The sequence below is a fragment of the Leucopleurus acutus genome, assembly GCF_964270905.1.
Source record: "Leucopleurus acutus genome assembly, chromosome: 8".
Taxonomy (NCBI): domain Eukaryota; kingdom Metazoa; phylum Chordata; class Mammalia; order Artiodactyla; family Delphinidae; genus Leucopleurus; species Leucopleurus acutus.
This window is the reverse complement of record NC_139151.1, coordinates 44,186,419-44,207,453: the sequence shown is the minus strand read 5'-3', so window position 1 is coordinate 44,207,453 and position 21,035 is coordinate 44,186,419. Positions and strand designations below refer to the sequence as shown.

At 37.1% G+C, this 21,035-nt stretch overlaps 1 protein-coding gene across 1 annotated transcript in view; it reads left to right on the top strand.

Annotated features, from left to right (window-relative positions):
- Positions 1 to 21,035, top strand: part of TYR (tyrosinase) — a gene marked incomplete at its 3' end in the record, with an annotated part of 110,915 nt that overhangs the window by 48,191 nt on the left and 41,689 nt on the right. The window contains exon 3 of the mRNA XM_082843852.1: positions 11,351 to 11,498. Coding sequence (XP_082699978.1) covers positions 11,351 to 11,498 — 148 coding nt within the window. The remainder of the gene's footprint in view (positions 1 to 11,350; positions 11,499 to 21,035) is intronic.

Below are 21,035 nucleotides of genomic sequence, written 5' to 3'. Positions count from 1 at the left end.
CTTATTTTATACCTAATAGTTTGTACCACTTATTCCACTACCCCTACGTTGCCCCTCCCTCCTCCCCTCTCCCCACTGGTAACCACTAGTTTGTTCTCTATATCTGTTTCTTCCTTGTTATATTCACTAGCTTGTATTTTTTTTAGATTCCACATATAAGTGATATCATACAGTATTTGGCTTTCTCTGTCTGACTTATTTCACTTAGCATTATGCCCTCAGAGTACATCCATGTTGCTGCAAATGGCAAATTTTCGTTCCTTTTTTATGGCTGGATAGTATTCCATTGTATGTATGTATATATATATACAGCACATCGAGAAGTATTTTATATTTACTTTTCGATTAAATACAAAGATATGCAAGGCTCTGTTTTTGACTATGGAAAACCGAAGCAAAGTCTTTGGTCTCTGCTTCTGAGGCATTTCCAGTCTATTTTAAGAGTCAAGATATACATAGTTGATTAAAAATTGTTAATATAATCAGATTGTCTATATTAACAATCTGGTACATCACAAAGAGGTCGGCTATTTGTCCAACATGTACCCTTGAACTATTTCTGAGCACATAACACAATGTGTTCTGACAAACCCCATGAGCTTTTATTTTTTTAACATCTTTATTGGAGTATAATTGTTTTACAATGGTATGCTAGTTTCTGCTTTATAACAAAGTGAATCAGTTATTCATATACATATATCTCCATATCTCCTCCCTCTTGTGTCTCCCTCCCACCCTCCATATCCCACCCTCTAGGTGGTCGCAAAGCACCAAGCTGATCTCCCTGTGCTATGTGGCTGCTTCCCACTAGCTAGCTATTTTACGTTTGGTAGTGTATATATGTCCATGCCACTCTCTCACTTCGTCCCAGCTTACCCTTCCCCCTCCCCGTGTCCTCAAGTCCATTCTCTACATCTGCGTCTTTATTTCTGTCCTGCCCCTAGGTTCTTCATAACCAAAATTTGATTTAAGATTTCATATATATCTGTTAGCATATGGTATTTGTTTTTCTCTTTCTGACATAATCACTCTGTATGACAGACTCTAGGTTCATCCACCTCACTACAAATAACTCAGTTTCCTTTTTTTGATGGCTGAGAAATATTCCATTGTGTATATGCACGACATCTTCTTTATCCATTCATCTGTCAATGGACACTTAGGTTGCTTCCATGTCCTGCCTATTGTAAATAGAGCTGGAAGTATCATTGTGGTACATAACTCTTTTTGAATTATGGTTTTCTCAGGGTATATGCCCAGTGGTGGGATTGCTGGGTCGTATGGTAGTTCTATTTTTAGGTTTTTAAGGAACCTCCATACTGTTCTCCATAGTGGCTGTATCAATTTACATTCCCACCAACAGAGCAAGAGGGTTCCCTTTTCTCCACACCCTCTCCAGCATTTATTGTTTCTAGATTTTTTAATGATGGCCATTCTGACTGGTGTGAGATGATACCTCATTGTGGTTTTGATTTGCATTTCCCTAATGATTAGTGATGTTGAACATCCTTTCATGTGTTTGTTGGCAATCTGTATATCTTCTTTGGAGAAATGTCTATTTAGCTATTCTGCCCATTTTTGGATTGGGTTGTTTGTTATTTTGATATTGAGCTGCATGAGCTGCTTATATATTTTGGAGATCAGTGCTTTGTCAGTTGCTCCATTTGCAAATATTTCCTCCCATTCTGAGGGTTGTCTTTTTGTCTTGTTTATGGTTTCCTCTGCTGTGCAAAAGATTTGAAGTTTCATTAGGTCCCATTTGTTTATTTTTATTTCCATTTCTCTAGGAGATGGGTCAAAAGGGATCTTGCTGTGATTTATGTCATAGAGTGTTCTGCCTATGTTTTCCTCTAAGAGTTTTATAGTGTCTGGACTTACATTTAAGTCTTCAATCCATTTTAAGTTTACTTTTGTGTATGGTGTTAGGCAGTGTTCTAATTTCATTCTTTTACATGTACCTATCCAGTTTTCCCAGCACCACTTATTGAAAAGGCTGTCTTTTCTCCATTGTATATTCTTGCCTCCTTTATCAAAAATAAGGTGACCATATGTGTGTGGGTTTATCTCTGGGCTTTCTATGCTGTTCCATTGATCTATATGTCTGTTTCTGTGCCAGTACCATACTGTCTTGATTCCTGTAGCTTTGTAGTATATAGTCTGAAGTCCGGGAGCCTGATTCCTCCAGCTCCGTTTTTTTCTCAAGATTGCTTTGATATTCGGGGTCTTTTGTGTTTCCATACAAATTGTGAAATTTTTTGTTCTAGTTTTGTGAAAAATGCCATTGGTACATTGATAGGGATTGCATTGAATCTGTAGATTGCTTTGGGTAGTATAGTCATTTTCACAATGTTGATTCTTCCAATCCAGGAACATGGTATATCTCTCCATCTGTTCCAATCATCTTTAATTTCTTTCATTAGTACCTTACAGTTTTCTGCATACAGGTCTTTTGTCTCCTTAAGTAGGTTTATTCCTAGGTATCTTTTTCTTTTTGTTGCAATGGTAAATGGGAGTGTTTCCTTAATTTCTCTTTCAGGTTTTTCATCCTTAGTGTATAGGAATGCAAGAGATTTCTGTGCATTAATTTTGTATCTTGCTACTTTACCAAATTCATTGATTAGCACTAGTAGTTTTCTGGTAGCATCTTTAGGATTCTCTATATATAGTAACATGTCATCTGCAAACAGTGACAGCTTTACATCTTCTTTTCTGATTTGGATTCCTTTTTTTTTCTTCTCAGATTGCTATGGCTAAAATTTACAAAACTGTGTTAAATAATAGTGGTGAGTGTGGGCAACCTTGTCTTGTTCCTGATCTTAGTGGAAATGGTTTCAGTTTTCCACAATTGAAAATGATGTTGGCTGTGGGTGTTTCATACATGGCCTTTTTTATGTTGAGGTAAGTTCCCTCTATGCCTACTTTCTGGAGGGTTTTTTATCATAAATGGATGTTGAATTTTGTTGAAAGATTTTCCTGCATCTATGAGATGATCATATGGTTTTTAATCCTTCAATTTGTTAGTATGGTGTATCACATTGATTGATTTGCGTATATTGAAGAATCCTTGCATTCCTGGGAAAAACCCCACTTGATCCCGGTGTATGATCCTTTTAATGTGCTGTCGGATCGTGTTTCATAATATTTTGTTCAGGACTTTTGCATCTATATTCATCAGTGATATTGGCCTGTAGCTTTCTGTCTTTGTGACCTCTTTGTCTGGTTTTGGTATCAGGGTGATGGTGGCCTTGTAGAATGAGTTTGGGAGTGTTCCTCCCTCTGCTATGTTTTGGAAGAGTTTGAGAAGGATATGTGTTAACTCTTCTCTAAATATTTGATAGAATTCACCTGTGAAGCCATCTGGTCCTGGGCTTTTGTTTGTTGGAAGATTTTTAATCACAGTTTCAATTTCAGTGCTTGTGATTGGTCTTTTCGTATTTTCTATTTCTTCCTGATTCAGCCTTGGCAGGTTGTGCATTTTTAAGAATTTGTCCATTTCTTCCAGGTTGTCCATTTTATTGGCATATAGTTGCTTGTAGTAATTTCTCATGATCCTTTGTATTTCTGCAGTGTCAGTTGTTACTTCTTTTTCATTTCTAATTCTATTGATTTGAGTCTTCTCCCTTTTCTTCTTGATGAGTCTGGCTAATGGTTTATCAATTTTGTTTATCTTCTCAAAGAACCAGGTTTTAGTTTTACTGATCTTTGCTATTGTTTCCTTCATTTCTTTTTCATTTATTGCTGATCTACTCATTATGATTTCTTTCCTTCTGCTAACTTTGGGGTATTTTTGTTCTTCCTTCTCTAATTGCTTTAGGCATAAGTTTAGGTTGTTTATTTGAGATGTTTCTTGTTTCTTGAGGTAGGATTGTATTGCTATAAACTTCCCTCTTAGAACCGCTTTTGCTGTGTCCCATAGGTTTTGGTTCGTTGTGTTTTCATTGTCATTTGTTTTTAGGTATTTTTTGATTAGCTCTTTGATTTCTTCAGTGATCTGTTTGTTATTAAGTAGTGTATTGTTTAGCCTCCGTGTATCTGTATTATTTACACATTTTTTCCTGTAATTGATATCTAGTCTCATAGCGTTGTGATCAGGAAAGATACTTGATATGATTTCAATTTTCTTAAATTTACCAAGGCTTGTTTTGTTACCCAAAGTACGATCTATCCTGGAGAATGTTCCATGGGCACTTGAGAAGAAAGTGTATTCTGTTGTTTTTGGATGGAAAGTCCTATAAATATCAATTGAGTCCATCTTGTTTAATGTATCATTTAAAGCTTGTGTTTCCTTATTTATTTTCAATTTGTTTGGTCTGTCCATTGGTGAAAGTGGGTGTTAAAAGTCCCCTACTATGATTGTGTTATTGTTGATTTCCCCTTTTATGGCTGTTAGCATTTGCCGTATGTATTGAGGTGCCCCTATGTTGGGTGCATAAATATATACAATTGTTATATCTTCTTCTTGGATTGCTCCCTTGATCATTATGTAGTGTCCTTATTTGTCTCTTGTTGTACTGTTTATTTTGAAGTCTGTTTTGCCTGAGAATTGCTACTCCAGCTTTCTTTTGATTTCTATTTGCATGGAGTATCTTTTTCCATCCCCTCACCTTCAGTCTGTATGTGTCCCTAGGTCTGAAGTGGGTCTCTTGTAGATAGCATATATACGGCTCTTGTTTTTGTGTCCATTCAGCCAGTCTATGTCTTTTGGTTGGAGCATTTAATCCATTTACATTTAAGGTAATTATTGATATGTATGTTCCTATTACCATTTTCTTAATTGTTTTGAGTTTGTTATTGTAAGTCTTTTCCTTCTCTTGTGTTTCTTGCCTAGAGAAGTTCCTTTAGCATTTGTTGTAAAGCTGGTTTAGTGGTGCTGAATTCTCTTAGCTTTTGCTTCTCTGTAAATGTTTCAATTTCTCTGTCGAATCTGAATGAGAACCTTACTGGGTAGAGGAATCTTGGTTGTAGGTTTTGTCCTTTCACCACTTTAAATATATTCTGCTACTCCCTTTTGGCTTGCAGAGTTTCTGCTGAAAGATCAGCTGTTAACCTAATGGGGATTCCCTTGTATGTTATTTGTTGTTTCTCCTTTACTGCTTTTAATATTTTTTCTTTGTATTTAATTTCTGATAGTTTGATTGATAAGTGTTTTGGTGTGTTTCTCCTTGAGTTTACACTGTATGGGACTCTCTGCACTTCCTGGACTTGATTAACTATTTCCTTTCCCATATTAGGGAAGTTTTCATCTATAATCTCTTCAAATATTTTCTCAGTCCCTTTCTTTTTCTCTTCCTTCTGGGACCCCAATAATTTGAATGTTGGTGCATTTAATGTTGTCCCTGAGGTCTCTGAGACTGTCCTCAATTCTTTTCATTCTCTTTTCTTTATTCTGCTCTGCAGTAGTTATTTCCACTAATTTATCTTCCAGGTCACTTATGTGTTCTTCTGCCTCAGTTATTCTGCTATTGATTCCTTCTAGAGAATTTTTAAATTTCATTTATTGTGTTGTTCATCATTGCTTGTTTGCTCTTTAGTTCTTCTAGGTCCTTGTTAAACGTTTCTTGTATTTTCTCCATTCTATTTTTAAGATTTTGGATCATCTTTCCTATTATTACTCTGAATTCTGTTTCAGGTAGACTGCCTATTTCCTCTTCATTTGTTTGGTCTGGTGGGTTTTTAGCTTGCTCTTTCATCTGCTGTGTATTTCTCTGTCTTCTCATTTTGCTTAACTTACTGTATTTGGGTTCTCCTTTTCGCAGGCTGCAGGTTTGTAGCTCCCGTTGTTTTTGGTGTCTGCCCCCAGTGGCTAAGGTTTGTTCAGTGGGTTGTGTAGGCTTCATGGTGGAGGGGGCTAGTGCCTGTGTCCTGGAGGATGACACTGGATCTTGTCTTTCTGGTGGGCAGGACCACGCCCGGTGGTGTGTTTTGGGGTGTCTGTGACTTATTATGATTTTAGACATCCTCTCTGCTAATAGGTGGGGTTGTGTTCCTATCTTGCTAATTGTTTGGCATAGGGTGTCCAGCACTGTAGCTTGCTTGTCATTAAGTGGACCTGGGTCTTAACGTTGAGATGGAGATCTCTGGGAGAGTTTTTGCTGTTTAATATTACGTGGAGTTGGGAGGTCTGTGGTTGACCAATGTCCTAAACTCGCTCTTCCACCTCAGGGGCACAGGCCTGACAGCCAGCTGAAGTACCAAGGACCTGTCAGCCACACGGCTCAGAAGAAAAGGGAGAAAAATGAAAGAAAAGAAAAGAAAAGAAAAGAAAAGAAAGAAAGAAAGAAAGGCAAAAATAAAATAAAGTTATTAAATAAAAAATAATTATTAAGAATAAAAAATTAAAAAGTAATTAAAAAAGAGGAAAAACAGAAAAAGGAAAGAAAGAAGAGAGCAACCAAACCAAAACACAAATCCACGAATGATAATAAGCACTAAAAATGATACCTAAAAAATAAAAAGAAAATGGACAGACAGAACCATAGGTAATATGGTAAAACCAAAGCTATACAGACAAAATCACGCAAAGCATACACATACACACTCACAACAAGAGAAAAAGGATAAAAATGTATATATTGTTGCTTCCAAAGTCCACCACCTCAATTTTGGGATGATTCGTTGTCTATTCAGGTATTCCACAGATGCAGGGTACATCAAGTTGAGTGTGCAGATTTAATCCGCTGCTCCTGAGGCTGATGGGAGAGATTTCCCTTTCTCTTCTTTGTTCGCACAGCTCCCGGGGTTCAGCTTTGGATTTGGCCCTGCCTCTGTGTGTAGGTCACCTGAGGGTGTCTGTTCTTCACCCAGACAGGACCGGGTTAAAGGAGTAGCAGATTAGGGGGCTCTGGCTCGCTCAGGCTGGGCGGAGGGAGGGGTATGGAATGTGGGGTGAGCCTGCGGCATTAGAGGCCGGCGTGACATTGCACCAGCCTGAGGCGTGCCGTGTGTTCTCCCAGGGAAGTTGTCCCTGGGTCATGGGACCCTGGCAGTGGCAGGCTGCACAGGGTCCCAGGAGGGGTGGTGTGGATAGTGACCTGTGATTGCACACAGGCTTCTTGGTGGCTGCAGCAGCAGCCTTAGCATCTCATGCCCATCTCTGGAGCTCATTTAGGTGGCACTCTTAATCCCCTCTCATCACGCACCCCAAACAATGGTCTCTTGCCTCTTCGGCAGCTCCAGACTTTTTCCCGGACTCCCTTTTGGCTAGTTGTGGCACACTAGCCCCCTTCTGGCTGTGTTTACGCAGCCAACCCCAGTCCTCTCCCTGGAATCTGACCTCCGAAGCCTGAGCCTCAGCTCCCAGACTAGACTCGCCCCGGCAGGTGAGCAGACAAACCTCTCGGGCTGGTGAGTGCGGGTCAGCACTGATCCTCTGTGTGGGAATCTCTCCACTCTGCCCTCTGCACCCCTGTTGCTGTGCTCTCCTCTGTGGCTCTGAAGCTTCCCTCCCACCACCCCCCATCTCCGCCAGTGAAGGGGCTTCCTAGTGTGTGGAAACCTTTCCTCCTTCACAGCTCCCTCCCACTGGTGCAGGTCCCGTCCCTATCCTTTTGTCTCTGTTTTTTCTTTTTTCTTTTGCCGTACCCAGGTATGTGGGGAGTCTCTTGCATTTTGGGAAGTCTGAGGTCTTCTGCTAGTGTTCAGTGGGTGTTCTGTAGGTGTTGTTTCACATGTAGATGTATTTCTGATGTATTTGTTGGGAGGAAGGAGATCTCCACATCTCACTCCTCTGCCATCATGAAGGTCTCTCCCCCATGTGCTTCTTATTCACATATCCTTCATAATAACATTGGAGACTTTCCTAGGTGCAACATCTGGAAAGTTAGCAAAAGAAGTGAGTAAAGAAACACTAGCCCCGCTGAAAACACTCTTAGAATAGCAATTCTAGTTTCCAGAATCACCCCGAACCATCTATTGTTGGCTGAGGGCAAGCAGCAGGCAGGTTTCTGCAGAGAAATGGAGTTCAGGAGGAGTGAAGTGTCTGGTACTAGGATGGACCCTGGTGGTGGAGATTTGTGGCAAAAGAGGCTTTTCTGCAGTGGGAGCGTTCCATCTTCTTGGCTAGCAGCTCTCATGATAGGCACCCATTTATCAAATGCAACAAGCTTAGAGAAATGATAACTATTACTCAGGAAGCACTCATTATGTGCCAGATTCTATACTAGATGCATCACACCTGTTATCAAAAAAATCCTCATCAGACTATGAGAGATGGGCATTAATTATTCCCTCTCTTACCAATGAAGAACTGAGACTCACAAAATATAACTTGACAAAGGTAATACTTTCACTAAGTAACACAGAATTTAAACCCAGGTTGCTTAGCTCTAAAAATCTTTTCTGTACAGCAGTATCTTCAAATTGGGATAGATACTACTATAGGTTCACTAAGACTCTCTAAAGGGTACATGGCACAGAGAGTTTTAAAGAAATTTATTTCCAGATCTTCCTCCCATCTGTTGTTTTCTAAAATGAATCTGAATGAGAAGCCTCCTGAATGTTCTTCTTTACCACCTCCCCTTTCACAATCTCCCTTCGACTTTTCAGAAGAAAGTCATACCTCTCACCTAAACTGGATCCATTCTCATCACTAAGCATGCACAGAAGGGGTAAAAACTTACAGGGTACCAAAGCAGTGGAGAACTCAAAATATCGGTGCATTGTAGCTGAAGTGAATGACTTTAATGACTAGGTAGCAAATGTCTTGAAATTTGGGTCCTTTGTAAATAGATCCATAGATTATAAGATTGCTTTCAGCAAAGACTTCTTGATTGTGTTGTCACTGATGGATCAGATTATTTTGATGCTGAATCAGTTACGTCATTTTTGGCATATATAACTTAAAAAGGAGTTCAAGTAATTAAGTGAAATTCCTACAAAAATCTTTTCATTACCATCGAGTTTTTTATGAGAATAAAGTTTCTCAGGACTGTGATTTAGTATTTAAAATTTAGAATAGAAAATATGCTGAGCCTTATCTTTTCTATCAATGAGTAATATTCATCCATGGATGCATGCAATAATTTTTAATTAACAACCTTTCACAAATATTATTAAGAAATAAATTTTCAATAAAATTTTACTTCTATATTTAATAGCTTATTTTGTAAAATATTTAATGTTTATGTCATTCCAATAAATTGTGTATTACTAAAATCTATAACAATAACAATCCGGATTATATTGGTCCCATGAAATTTTTAAAAAGTAATTTTAATTTTTATACCTATTTTGTTGTAGAAAAGTATGATAGGCTGATGAGTTTTTTAAAAATACATTTCAAGAATAACATACAACATTTAGGTATAATTTTGTAAGAAAATAGAATAAAAACATGAGATCAAGTGAAAAAGGAAATCCTATAAAATTTTAGACTATAATAGAAGAGTTTGTGTAGGTACTTTTGATATGGATGAGGGTAAATATCAAATCATTTAATGTGCATACATTTTTATAAAGTGATAATACATTTTTATTTTAAAACTTATACTATTTGCAACATCTATCCCTGAACTTTTATCCTCTGAAACTATATACAATTATGATTAAAGCAACTTAGAATCTACTTAAAAATATGTGAGAGCATACATAAAACTTGGTTTTAAAACTTTCGTTTGGTGCTACTCAAGGATAAAAGCTTAAAGACCATTGTTCTACAGACCTTTTCCCTCCATGATATGACTTATTGCTAATAAGAAAGACAGTACACCAGTTCACTCAAGAGCTTAAGCTCTGGAATAAAACACACTGGTGTTCCAGTCTTCTCTTATTTTTAATCTTAATCTTTTTAATCTTAGACAAGTTACTTAAGCTCTCTAAACTGCTTTATCCAAATCTGTATAATGGAGATTATGAAGATAAGCTGTAGAATCATTGTGAAGATTACATGAAATTAATCATGTTAAGCTTTTAGAAAAATTCCTGAACATAGTAAGTGCCATGTATATACAATCATAAAAGTTTTCATAGACAAGAGATTTCAGAGGGGAGATAAGTGTATGTTCTTGGGCTGTGGTTCCAGAGGGAATGGGGCTTGGTATGGTTTCAGAGAATGAGTACATAAAGCTCAAAAGGAGGGAAAAAAAATCGTCCACTGAGGTGGCAGAAATACTATGAGCCACAATGGTGGGAGAGCACAAAGCTTCAAATGGAAAAGTGAAGAGCTGCACTTTAAAAATGAAATTGACAACAAAATAATCCTAATTGTATGAAATGAAGCTAGATTTCCTCTGCCCATGCCCTAATGCCTGCACTGTTTCTATCCTACCTTTTTAAAAAAATTATAATCTTACAGTTTCTGTTTTCTTATATTTCTGAATTTTGAAATTCAGCATGTCCTTGGCCATAGTCCCTCAACTTGACTCCTACTTACAGTTTAACTCTGTTACTCCTACTTCTTTGTCTGGCTCTGAATCTGAGTTCTACTTATGTTTTGTGTTTTCCCTGAATGGACTCTGAAATGATATCATACTCTACCTCTTCCCTGGGAGTATGTGGGAGAGAACACAAAATATCAAGAGGTCAGATGTTGAAGTCTAATTGATATGGGTTAAAATCCCAACTCAACCACGACTTGTGTAGGCTTGGGAAACTCAGAACTTGTCTGAGCCTCAGTTTTCTCTTTTTTTCAATGGGGATACTTTCTAATCTACAGAGTTGCTATAAAGGCTGAAGGACTTATGTCCTGAAGGACTTATGTTATTGAGCAATAGCTCAATTAACATTCAGAAAATAATAATTCTTACTATAATTACTATTCCTTTTGCAATGAATGGAGCCACTTAATGGAGTCCTGCTTAACTTTGAAATAAATATTTTGCAAAATAAAACACATTACCTGATGTCCTCTAGACAGTTGAAGATGAATTGTAATGTCAAAAGTCACAAATTTCATGTTTTCCCTGGAACCAGAAAAAAAAATGAAAAGTAACCACCAGAACTGGAAAGCAAGGGAACACATAAAGGCTGGAAAGATCTGTTTCTACGTGCTGTTACAGACTGAAGTGAGAGTGACTGTGTTGATTATTATAAAAAGGTTTTACTACTTTTCAGGATCTAAAGGAGGAGTAATAGGCAGAAGCAACAGAATGGAACACAGACTGGCTTAGCCTATTCCATTGGTTAATCAGTCCGTTGTGACCAGATTGACACCATTCAACTCTACAAAGATTTATTAAATACTCACTGGGCATCTAGAATGTACAGAATCCCAATACAGAATGAATTTTATGGTTGATTTTATTACTTTGAATCAGCCTTTCAATTGTAGTTGTAAACCAAATGAGAAAATCATTTCGATTTTAAATCATTAAGACAAACTAATTTTGTTTTTCAATTTTCTTTTTGTCAACAGGATTTGCTAGTCCACTTACTGGGATAGCAGATGCCTCCCAAAGCAGTATGCACAATGCCTTGCACATCTACATGAATGGAACGATGTCCCAAGTACCGGGATCTGCCAACGATCCCATTTTCCTTCTTCATCATGCATTTGTTGACAGGTTGGTTAGCACTTCTTCATAAATTATGTGCTTATTTGTTTTAAATGTAGTGGATGGCACGAAGATATACAAAAAGCCAACAGGCACATAAAGGTACGCACACCATCACTAGTCATTAGGGAAGCACAAATTAAAACCAAAATGAGATAGTACCTCATGCTTGTTAGAATGGCCATCATCAAAAAAAACAAGAGATAAATGCTGTCCTGGATGTGCAGAAAAGGGAATCCTTGTGCGCTATTGGTGAAATTGTAAACTGGTATAGCCACTATGGAAAACAACATAGAGGATTCTCAAAAAATTAAAAATAAAACTGCCAAATGATCTGGCAATTCCAATTCTGGGAATATATCCAAAGGAAACAAAACCGCTAACTTGTAAAGGACACCCCCCTTTTCATAGCAGCATTATCTACAATACCCAAGATATGGGAACAACATAAGGGTCCACCAATGGATGAATGGCTGAAGAAGTTATCACCATCTCTACCTCACTCATGTTTCAGGAACATGGACATAATATCAAATAACTAAGTGACTATTAGCCTGGAAGATTATTAGGCAGGTTTTTATTGCCTTCTTGGCAACTCTAATATTATAAGAATTAAATAATATCCCAAGTCAAGTTTTATTTAGAAATTAGTTTTTAAGAAAGTATATAAGCACCAAAATTATGATAACAATATAACATCAAAACCACCAAAACTATACATCAAGGAGGGAGGAAGATTGTGGGGGAAAACATCTTACCAGAACAGATAGACTGAACTCTGTTTACTGAGTCATTTTTATATCATATTGTCTTTGTGAATTGCTGGCATTTTTTTTATCTTTAATGCCATCTCATGAACTTTAAAGAAGCTAGATTTCCTAGATACCTTGATGCCCCAGACAAGGAATATGCAAACTATGGCTTATAGGCCAAATCTGTCTCCTACCTTATTTGTAAATAAAGTTTTATTAGAACACAACCACAATCATTCATCTACATATTGTCTATGGCTGCTTTCACACTACAATGGCCAAGTTGAACCAAGACCATATAGTGCACAAAATAGAAAATATTTAGTTCCTGGCCCTTTACAGAGAAAGTTTCCTGACCCCTGCCAAACCAGAGAATTCCATATTTATATGCCAGGTAAGAGAAAGAGGTTGATCTTTATCTAGCCCACCTATATCTATATTTATAGGAAATGCTATAACTTAATTCAATGTCTGGAGGTATTTTTTTAAATAGAGATAAAGCTATTATGAAGATATACAGCTTTTAGAAGCCACTCTCCCACCTTTGAAAATTAAAATTTTCTCTTTCTTAGAATTCTCTGTTAATCCTATCTTACTATTAGATACCTGCATGATTATTAAAGTAACTCAAAAATAATAAGCAAATGTCAAAGTAGTTTCTCATTCAGGCCTTGTAGGCAAGCTGATGAAGATTCTGGGGATGGAGAGGGAGGAAAAAGCATCATTATAAAGAAGGATAGAGACCTGCGGATTGCTACAAAGTACTGTGGCATCTGAGCTTTCCTCTCAAGTCTCTTCTTAATAGAGATGCATTTCTTCAATCAGATGGTCTTTTCGCTGCTGTTCAGTTATTCACAAATATATTTATTGAGCACCTACTATGTGCTGAGTACATTTGCCTGAATATTCCACATTCATTGTTGCTTCTATGCATTGCACTTACCAGTCTCCAAATCTGGAACATATTTTCCTTGACTTATCTAATTTCTATATAATCTTCAAGACTAGTTTCAATTGTTAGCTCTTCCATGAAGAATGACCATGCCTATCTAAAATCATTTCTCTCATCTAAGGGTGTGTTGGAGCCAGCCCAAATTGGCTAGCAAGATTGAATTATGTACATGTTTTCCCGACTTTGCATTCAGTGACCTCAGGCTGTAGCTTGAAACCAGTATTGGTAGGAGTGTTTACATCAGGAAACTGGCAAGTGCTACAAATCAGGGCTTTCACTCTGAGAGAGCTGGTTGTTAAAATAATGGCCGGCATACCGCTGCTCCCATCTGTTAACTCACATCACTTTCTCTCTCTACTTCTTATTTTGGACACATCATTTATATCGTTCTTATTGATTATGTGCTTTCCTTACTGATTATTTGTGCTTTGTCTCTATGACTAATCTCTGAGCTACTTAATGGTGGGACCTACGCCTTGAATTCTATTTGCTTTTCTCACAATGTTTTCTTTAGCTTGTAATTACTAGATGTGTAATACATTTCTATCAAATGAATAAATGATTGAAAACAACCTTAGCAAGTTACATTTATCATAGCTACAAAGGAAACTGCAGAGAAATCATTTTAACTAAAAAACACTTTTTGCAAGTCTTGTAAAACACAAATCATTCAATGTTATAAACATGTTTTAAGATTTAGCATGTTTTAGATTTAGCAAGGTCTAGACCATTAGACCTTGTTTTAGGCACTGATTAAACAGAATAATGAGACAAGATCATTGGCTTGAAAAAGCTTAGTCTAGTGGGAAATACAAACAAGTAAACAACTATAGTACATTATAATTCACGCAGTCATAGGAGACATTCTTGGAAAGCTACATAAAAAGGATGATACATGAACTGAGCCCTGAAGAGCAGCAGGCCTACAAGACAAGAATGGATAATCAAGGATTGAGAACATAACTCTTACCTCATTGAAACCAAGCACAAGCTCAAAGTATGAACTGAAGAAGAAAATGAAGCTTAGGGTCCAAAATAAGGAAATATGCCTCAGTGGCCAGTTAGCTCACCACCAAAATGTGCCATTGTTGGGCAAATAAAGACATAAAGTAATTACAGTTATCTCTACCACTTTTAAGTAAAAAAAAGGAAAAATCAGAGAATGGATCTAATACAATGATTTTAAAATATAATATGTATTTAGTTTTTACTATGTGCTAGGCACTGTTAGAAACTCTTTACAAGTTTTATTTTATTTAATCCACACTAACAAGTCTGTAATGTTCTAGATTAAAAAAGAGAGATGGAGAAGTTCAGTAACTGTCCCAAGATTACACAGCTAGTAAAGTGTGGAGTTGAGAGTTAAACAATGCAGTCTTACTACAGAGCCATGTTCTTAACCACTGTGGAGAATTCCTTGGAAAATGCAAAGACAAGTTTTCCTTCTGACTGCTCTTAGACTGAGGATAAATCATTTTCATTAAAAATTCATTCATTCATCAAACATTTTAAGTTTCTTCTATATTCTAGATCCCATGCCAGGTACCATGCCTTTTTAATTTATTGGTATGAATGACCTCCAGAGGCTTATAGTCCTTCAAAAAAGATAGAAAAGGGAAAAAAAAAACCAACATAGCAATGTAGCACTGTCTATAACAGAAGTGTAAGAGGTATGTGAATCCAGAGAAGGAAGAGCTTAAATTATATAAGAATGGCCCAAACTGGAAGCACCTGACAACATCAAATGCTGGTGAAGATGTGGAGCTACAAGAACTCTCATTCATTGCTGGTGGAAATGCAAACTGGTGCAACCAACTTGGAAGACAGTGTGGCAGCTCCTTATAAAACTAAATGTATTCTTACCATATGATCCAGTAATCACGCTCCTTGGTATTTACACAAAGGAGTTGAAAATATATGTCCACACAAAACCCTGCACATGGATGTGTATAACAACTTTATAATTTCCAGAACTTGGAGGCAAGCAAAACGTCCTTCAGTATATAAGTGGATAAATAAATGGTGGTACATCCAGACAATGGGATATCATTTAGTACTAAAAAGAAATGAGCTATCAAGCCATGAAAAAACATGGAAAAAACTTAAATATATATTACTAAGTAAGAGAAGCCAATCTGAAAACGTTATATATTGCATGGTTCCAACTATATAACATTCTGGTGAAAGCAAAACTGTGGACTTTATAAAATGATCAGTTGTCAAGGTTGAGGGCATGAGGAATGAATAGGCAGAACACAAAGAATTTTTAGGGCAGTGAAAAAACTGTATGATGGCATAATGATGGATATGTCATTATACATTTGTCCAAACGCATAGAATGTATAACACCGGTAGTGAACCCTAAGGTAACCTATGGATTTTAGGTGACTATGATATGACATCGTAGGTTCATCAGTTATAACAAATGCACCATTCTGCTGGGGGATGATGATGAGGGGGAGGTTATGCATGTGGGAGGGGAAGGGGATATTAGGAAATCTCTGTATCTTCCTTTAATTTTGTTGTAAGCCTAAAACATCTCTTTTAAAAAAGTCTTAAAAAGAAAGATAAGTATGGTTGTGACCTACTTAACATTTTTTAATAACTGAAATTATGGCTGGTAACACTATACTGTTGTTGCCTAATATCAGATAGTGCACCAGCAGGACTCTGATAAATAGAAATGTGATATGGACAGTAAGGGAACTGATGAATCTCTAAGAACTTGTCATAAAGCATACAATTTAGAAAAAAATTAACGACATTTACTTATACAAATTTAACTGAGGGAAGGCTGAGTAGCTCTTCTTATTTGAGTACTCTTCCCATGTTACTCATCAATAGTAACTAATAAATGAACCTAAGTATTTCTAGCATCTCTCTCTTTGTAAGGTGAAATAACAAACCTTTGTAATTTTCCAGAAATCACAAAGGTAATTTAAAAGATATTATACAAGATTTATGTCACTTTTTTATATTTAGGATCTGATTTGGGCAAGGCAAAATCAAAGAAGTTGTCAGAGGAAACTTGGACACGATTAAGTAGGATTATGAGTGCCAATATCATATATTTCATGATATTTTTAATGAAAGTGTCAATAAAACATTTTAAAGTTAAAAGAAAAGAAGGTAACAGGATTGTAAAGAACCTTAGTGCTTTTATAAGTGAGGAACAAGAAACCTTTGCTCTTTTTTCTTTCTTAAACAGTCAAGAGTATAATACAGGCAACAAAAAGCTCAGGAAATTATTCTAGTTAGACAGAAAATATCTGCTATCTAAAAAGTAAGAAAAAAAATCCTTTATATTGTAGGCAAGGGCCGTAAGCAATATTATCAGTCAGTAAGTCAGTAAGTAAGTAAGTAAGTAAATAAATAAATAAAAAGTCAGTAAGTAAGTAAGCCAAGTCAGTAAGGCCATCAAAATTGAGAATATTTTAAGGTTTTTAACAAATTTTATAACTTATTTTTCAAACTTAGGTATTATAAACCAGGTCAAATAAAATTCACTTTCCAAATTTCATCCTTCATTGGCTCCTTCATATCCTGGAACATACTGGAACTTTAAGACAGACTTTAGGGGCTCCACCAGATGAGCACTAATTTCATTATAACATTAAGATGTTATTAACATGCAGTGTTAATAAAGATAGTCATTGTTTATCTTTAAATGAGTCAATAAATAATTTTTTAAAAAAGAATTCCATTGTATGACTGCACCATTCTTTAGTAATCACTTAGTCACTAATTAACAGGCTTTTTTTTTGCTGTACGCGGGCCTCTCACTGTTGTGGCCTCTCCCGTTGTGGAGCACAGGCTTCAGACGCGCAGGCTCAGCGGCCATGGCTCACGGGCCTAGCCACTGCGGGGCATGTGGGATCTTCCCGGACCGGGGCACAAACCCGTGTCCCCTGCATCGGCAGGCAGACTCTCAACTACTGCGCCACCAGGGAAGCCCCAGGCATTTTGATTCTTTTTTTTCTATCTTTTCTTTTTTAAACTATATATATATATATATATATATATATGTGTGTGTGTGTATGTTTGTGTGTGTTTATATTATGTATATATATATATGTATATATATATATAATTGTGAACATTTGTGAGTATAGCTAAAGAATAGATTTTTCACATTGGAATTGAAAGGTGAGAGGTTAAATACATTTAAAATTTGTTGATATTTCCAAACTGCCTTCCAAAAATGATTGTGTTTGCTACATTTCCAGAAATAGAGAATGAAAGTGTGTTGTCACCCTGTACCCTCATTTGCACTAGATGTCATCAAATGTATTAATCTTTTTAACTCTGAAAAATAGAAAAATATTTATTTGTATTTTTGTTTCCTAGGCATGTTATAGATTAATTATACTTTTTTTAAAAATGTCTATTTACATTCTTTGCTATTTTATATTAGGTTAATTTGTCTTTTTATTATTGAATTATATAGGCCCCTCATAAATTTTTAGTTGACCTTTTTTGTCATAAACATTACAAATATTTTTTGCAGTTTTAATCATCATTTAAATATTATGGTATGTTTCTTGGTGTTCAGAAATTAATATCTGATCTTTTATATAATCTTTTATATTCAATCTCTGTTCACAACTTCAGAGTCTTTAACTCTTTGTTCCTCAGTATACTCATCTGTAAAAAGAGTGGATTGATCTAAAGCTCCGTGGTTCCTTCTGGACTTTACAATCCTCTGGATAATGTGTTTTTGAAGAAATGACAGTAGAATGCATTAGCACAATTACAGGGCTTTAGCAGGTTTCTTAGTGACAGCTTAATCAGGCTTTTAGTTATGATTAATAGGTAACTGACATATAGATAAATCCAATTCATAGTATAAATTATTTTTCTCTGCTATTCAGATTAAGGTCTGACAGGACTCTAAGCTTTTCTCAGATTTGTAAAAAAAAGTTTCTGGCAAGAAGAGACGATTGAAGAGTGGGCACCCTAAAAGAATGAATATGTTGGAATGTTTATTCTTTTTCTCCAAGAAGATCAGATTTGAGGCATGCTAAAGACAGAGACACTTGAAACTTTAAACCAACCTAACACTACAACACCCATCAAGCAAAGCTGATGTTTTAGCCATGGAATCAGGAACTTTTATGCTTATAAATTCCTTAGGAAGGAAGATGAGCATTGGTGCTGGATGGTACCCTATGGATAAATGTCAGAGCCACAGAAAGAGGGCTTTAGAAATACCTCCTTTTCCTTAATACTCCATTGCTCAAGGAGGGCTCACGTGGACAAAAGCAAGCACATCTCTGCATGCATGCATTCATTCAGCTGTTAATTCAACAAACATTAAGTCCCCTCTACGCTTTGTGTGCTATATTAGGCCATGGGGATTCAGCAGTCACTAATACTATTCCTCCCCACCTAATGCTTCCTGGTCCAGATATGTAAAAAACTAAGTAACATAAAACAAAACGTAACTTCTGCAATAGTAGTGGTTTAATAGGCCAGAGTATGCGGGAGTGAAGAAAAGAGCATCAAGGAAGTAGGGACCATAAGAATGGTCCTCCTCATACCCTGGATCTGTAGCACCTAGCAGCCTGCCTGGCACAGAGTGGACATTCAATGAATAGCTGTTAGATTCCAGTGTTCGGAATTCTCTTATGACCAGTGGCTTTATGAAGAATGAGTAGGATATTGACTCGTGAAGATTGGTAGTAACAACATTCAATTCATGTGGAACAAAACAAGAAAACCCAGAAGTGTGAGGTTAATAGAAACTTCAGGAAATAGGCCATAATTAAAACCCAACTAAAATACTGAAAGCACAGCTAGTGTTTGAGCGCTTACTGTGCACCAAAAGCTAGGGGCATCAATGGACCGACCCACTTAATAGTTAACAACAACCCTACCAGTTAAGTGGCATTATCATCCCCATCTGAGGGACAAATAGACTAAAGCACAGAGAGGTTAAATAACCTGTCAGGATATGAACCCATGTTTTTAACCTGTACTATATGCTGCTTCATAAAGTGTTTGGAGAGCAGAAGAAATGCATGTCTATATATAGAGAGAATATACTCTTACCCCAACACAAGAGCAAGAGCTAACAGGGTAGGTGGTTATTTTGAACACTAGTCACCAGCATGGTTACTGCAGCAGGAGGCCAGTTGACCAAGCAGAACAGGTTGGTGAAAAATTTAGCAAGCTCAAATTGGGTGGGGTATGTGGAGGGGAGAGGAGGAGTGCAGGGGGCAAGCAGGGGCTAGGCAGTGAGGGGTGGGGAATGTGAAGGGGAACAAAAACTGGGTCAATATTTGGAGTAAGTGTTACAGTTTAGAGTGCCCAGAAGCTTAAGCCTGCAGTTTTAACTGATTTTTAAATTTTTATTGAAATATAGTTGATTTACAGTACTGTGTTAGTTTCAGGTGTACAGCAAACAGGTGTAGTTCCCTGTGCTCTACAGTAGGTCATTGTTGTTTATCTATTTTATATAGTGTGTATATATATATATTTTTTTTATTTATTTATTTATTTTTGCGGTACGCGGGCCTCTCACTGCTGTAGCCTCTCCCGTTGCGGAGCACAGGCTCTGGACGCGCAGGCTCAGTGGCCATGGCTCATGGGCCCAGCCGCTCTGCGGCATGTGGGATCTTCCCGGACCGGGGCGCGAACCTGTGTCCCCTGCATCGGCAGGCGGACTCTCAAGCACTGCGCCACCAGGGAAGCCCTATAGTGTGTACATTTTAATCCCTAACTCCTAATTTATCCCTCCCCTCCTTTCCCCTTTGGTAACCATAGAGTTTCTCTGTGAGTCTATTTCTGTTTTGTCAATAAGTTCATTTGTATCATTTTTTTTTTAGATTCCACATATGAGCTATATCATATGATATTTATCTTTCTCTGTCTGACTTAATTCACTTAGTATGATAATCTTTAGTTGCATCCATGATGCTGCAAATGGCATTATCTCATTCTTTTATGGCTGAGTAATATTCCATTGTGTGTGTGTATATATATACACACAGAAGTTTGCAACCACATTAGTTCTTGCCCAGAATAGAACAACTGATCCTTAACTTTGCAAAGGTTTCCAATGTCGTTTCCAAATTCTTTAAACATCCTTTGTACATATCCTGTGGCATATCATTATGTAATATATTTTGATGCTAGGTTTCTATGCATCTAAGATGTCATTTGCATGAATATACATATATATATATAATTTGTATATATTTCACATCTTCTTTATCCATTCATGTTAAACCCTCCTCTGATGTGGGCTGGGCTCCCCGTGGCTGAGCAGGCACTGACTCAGGAACTAAGTGCGGTTGAGGTAGAGAAGGCAGGAAGGGACACCTCTAGAAGTTCATAGTCTAGTTCCTAGATTCCAAGTGTGGATAAGAAGTCCTCTGGTGGAAGAACCATGAGACCTGGGGGCAGAATGCCTGTAAGCACGTCCTGGCTCTGTTCTGAGATACTTATATGACCCTGGGAAGGTTGCTGAATTCCTCCCAGCCTCAGTTTCCTCACTGACAAAATGGTGGTAATATTACTACTCTTCTCATAGGAATGTGACTTTACAGTTTATAACTCATAATATGACAACTGCTCCTTGTAAAGAGAGCAGAGTATAAGGGACTTTTATAAAGCATATGCGATACTTTTGTTCTGTACTCACTATTTGCAAGCACCCTCCAGGATCAACAACGCTTCCTTGGTTCTCCTGTAACCTGTCTCTTGAGTGCATGGGAATCCCAGCTAGGTATAAACCTGAAGCAAAACATTCCACGGATGGCAGGTCTGCCTCACCCCTCAGCTACAGATTAATTACATCTTCTGGAGTGACTTCTTGGCTGTCATTGCTCATGAGCCTTC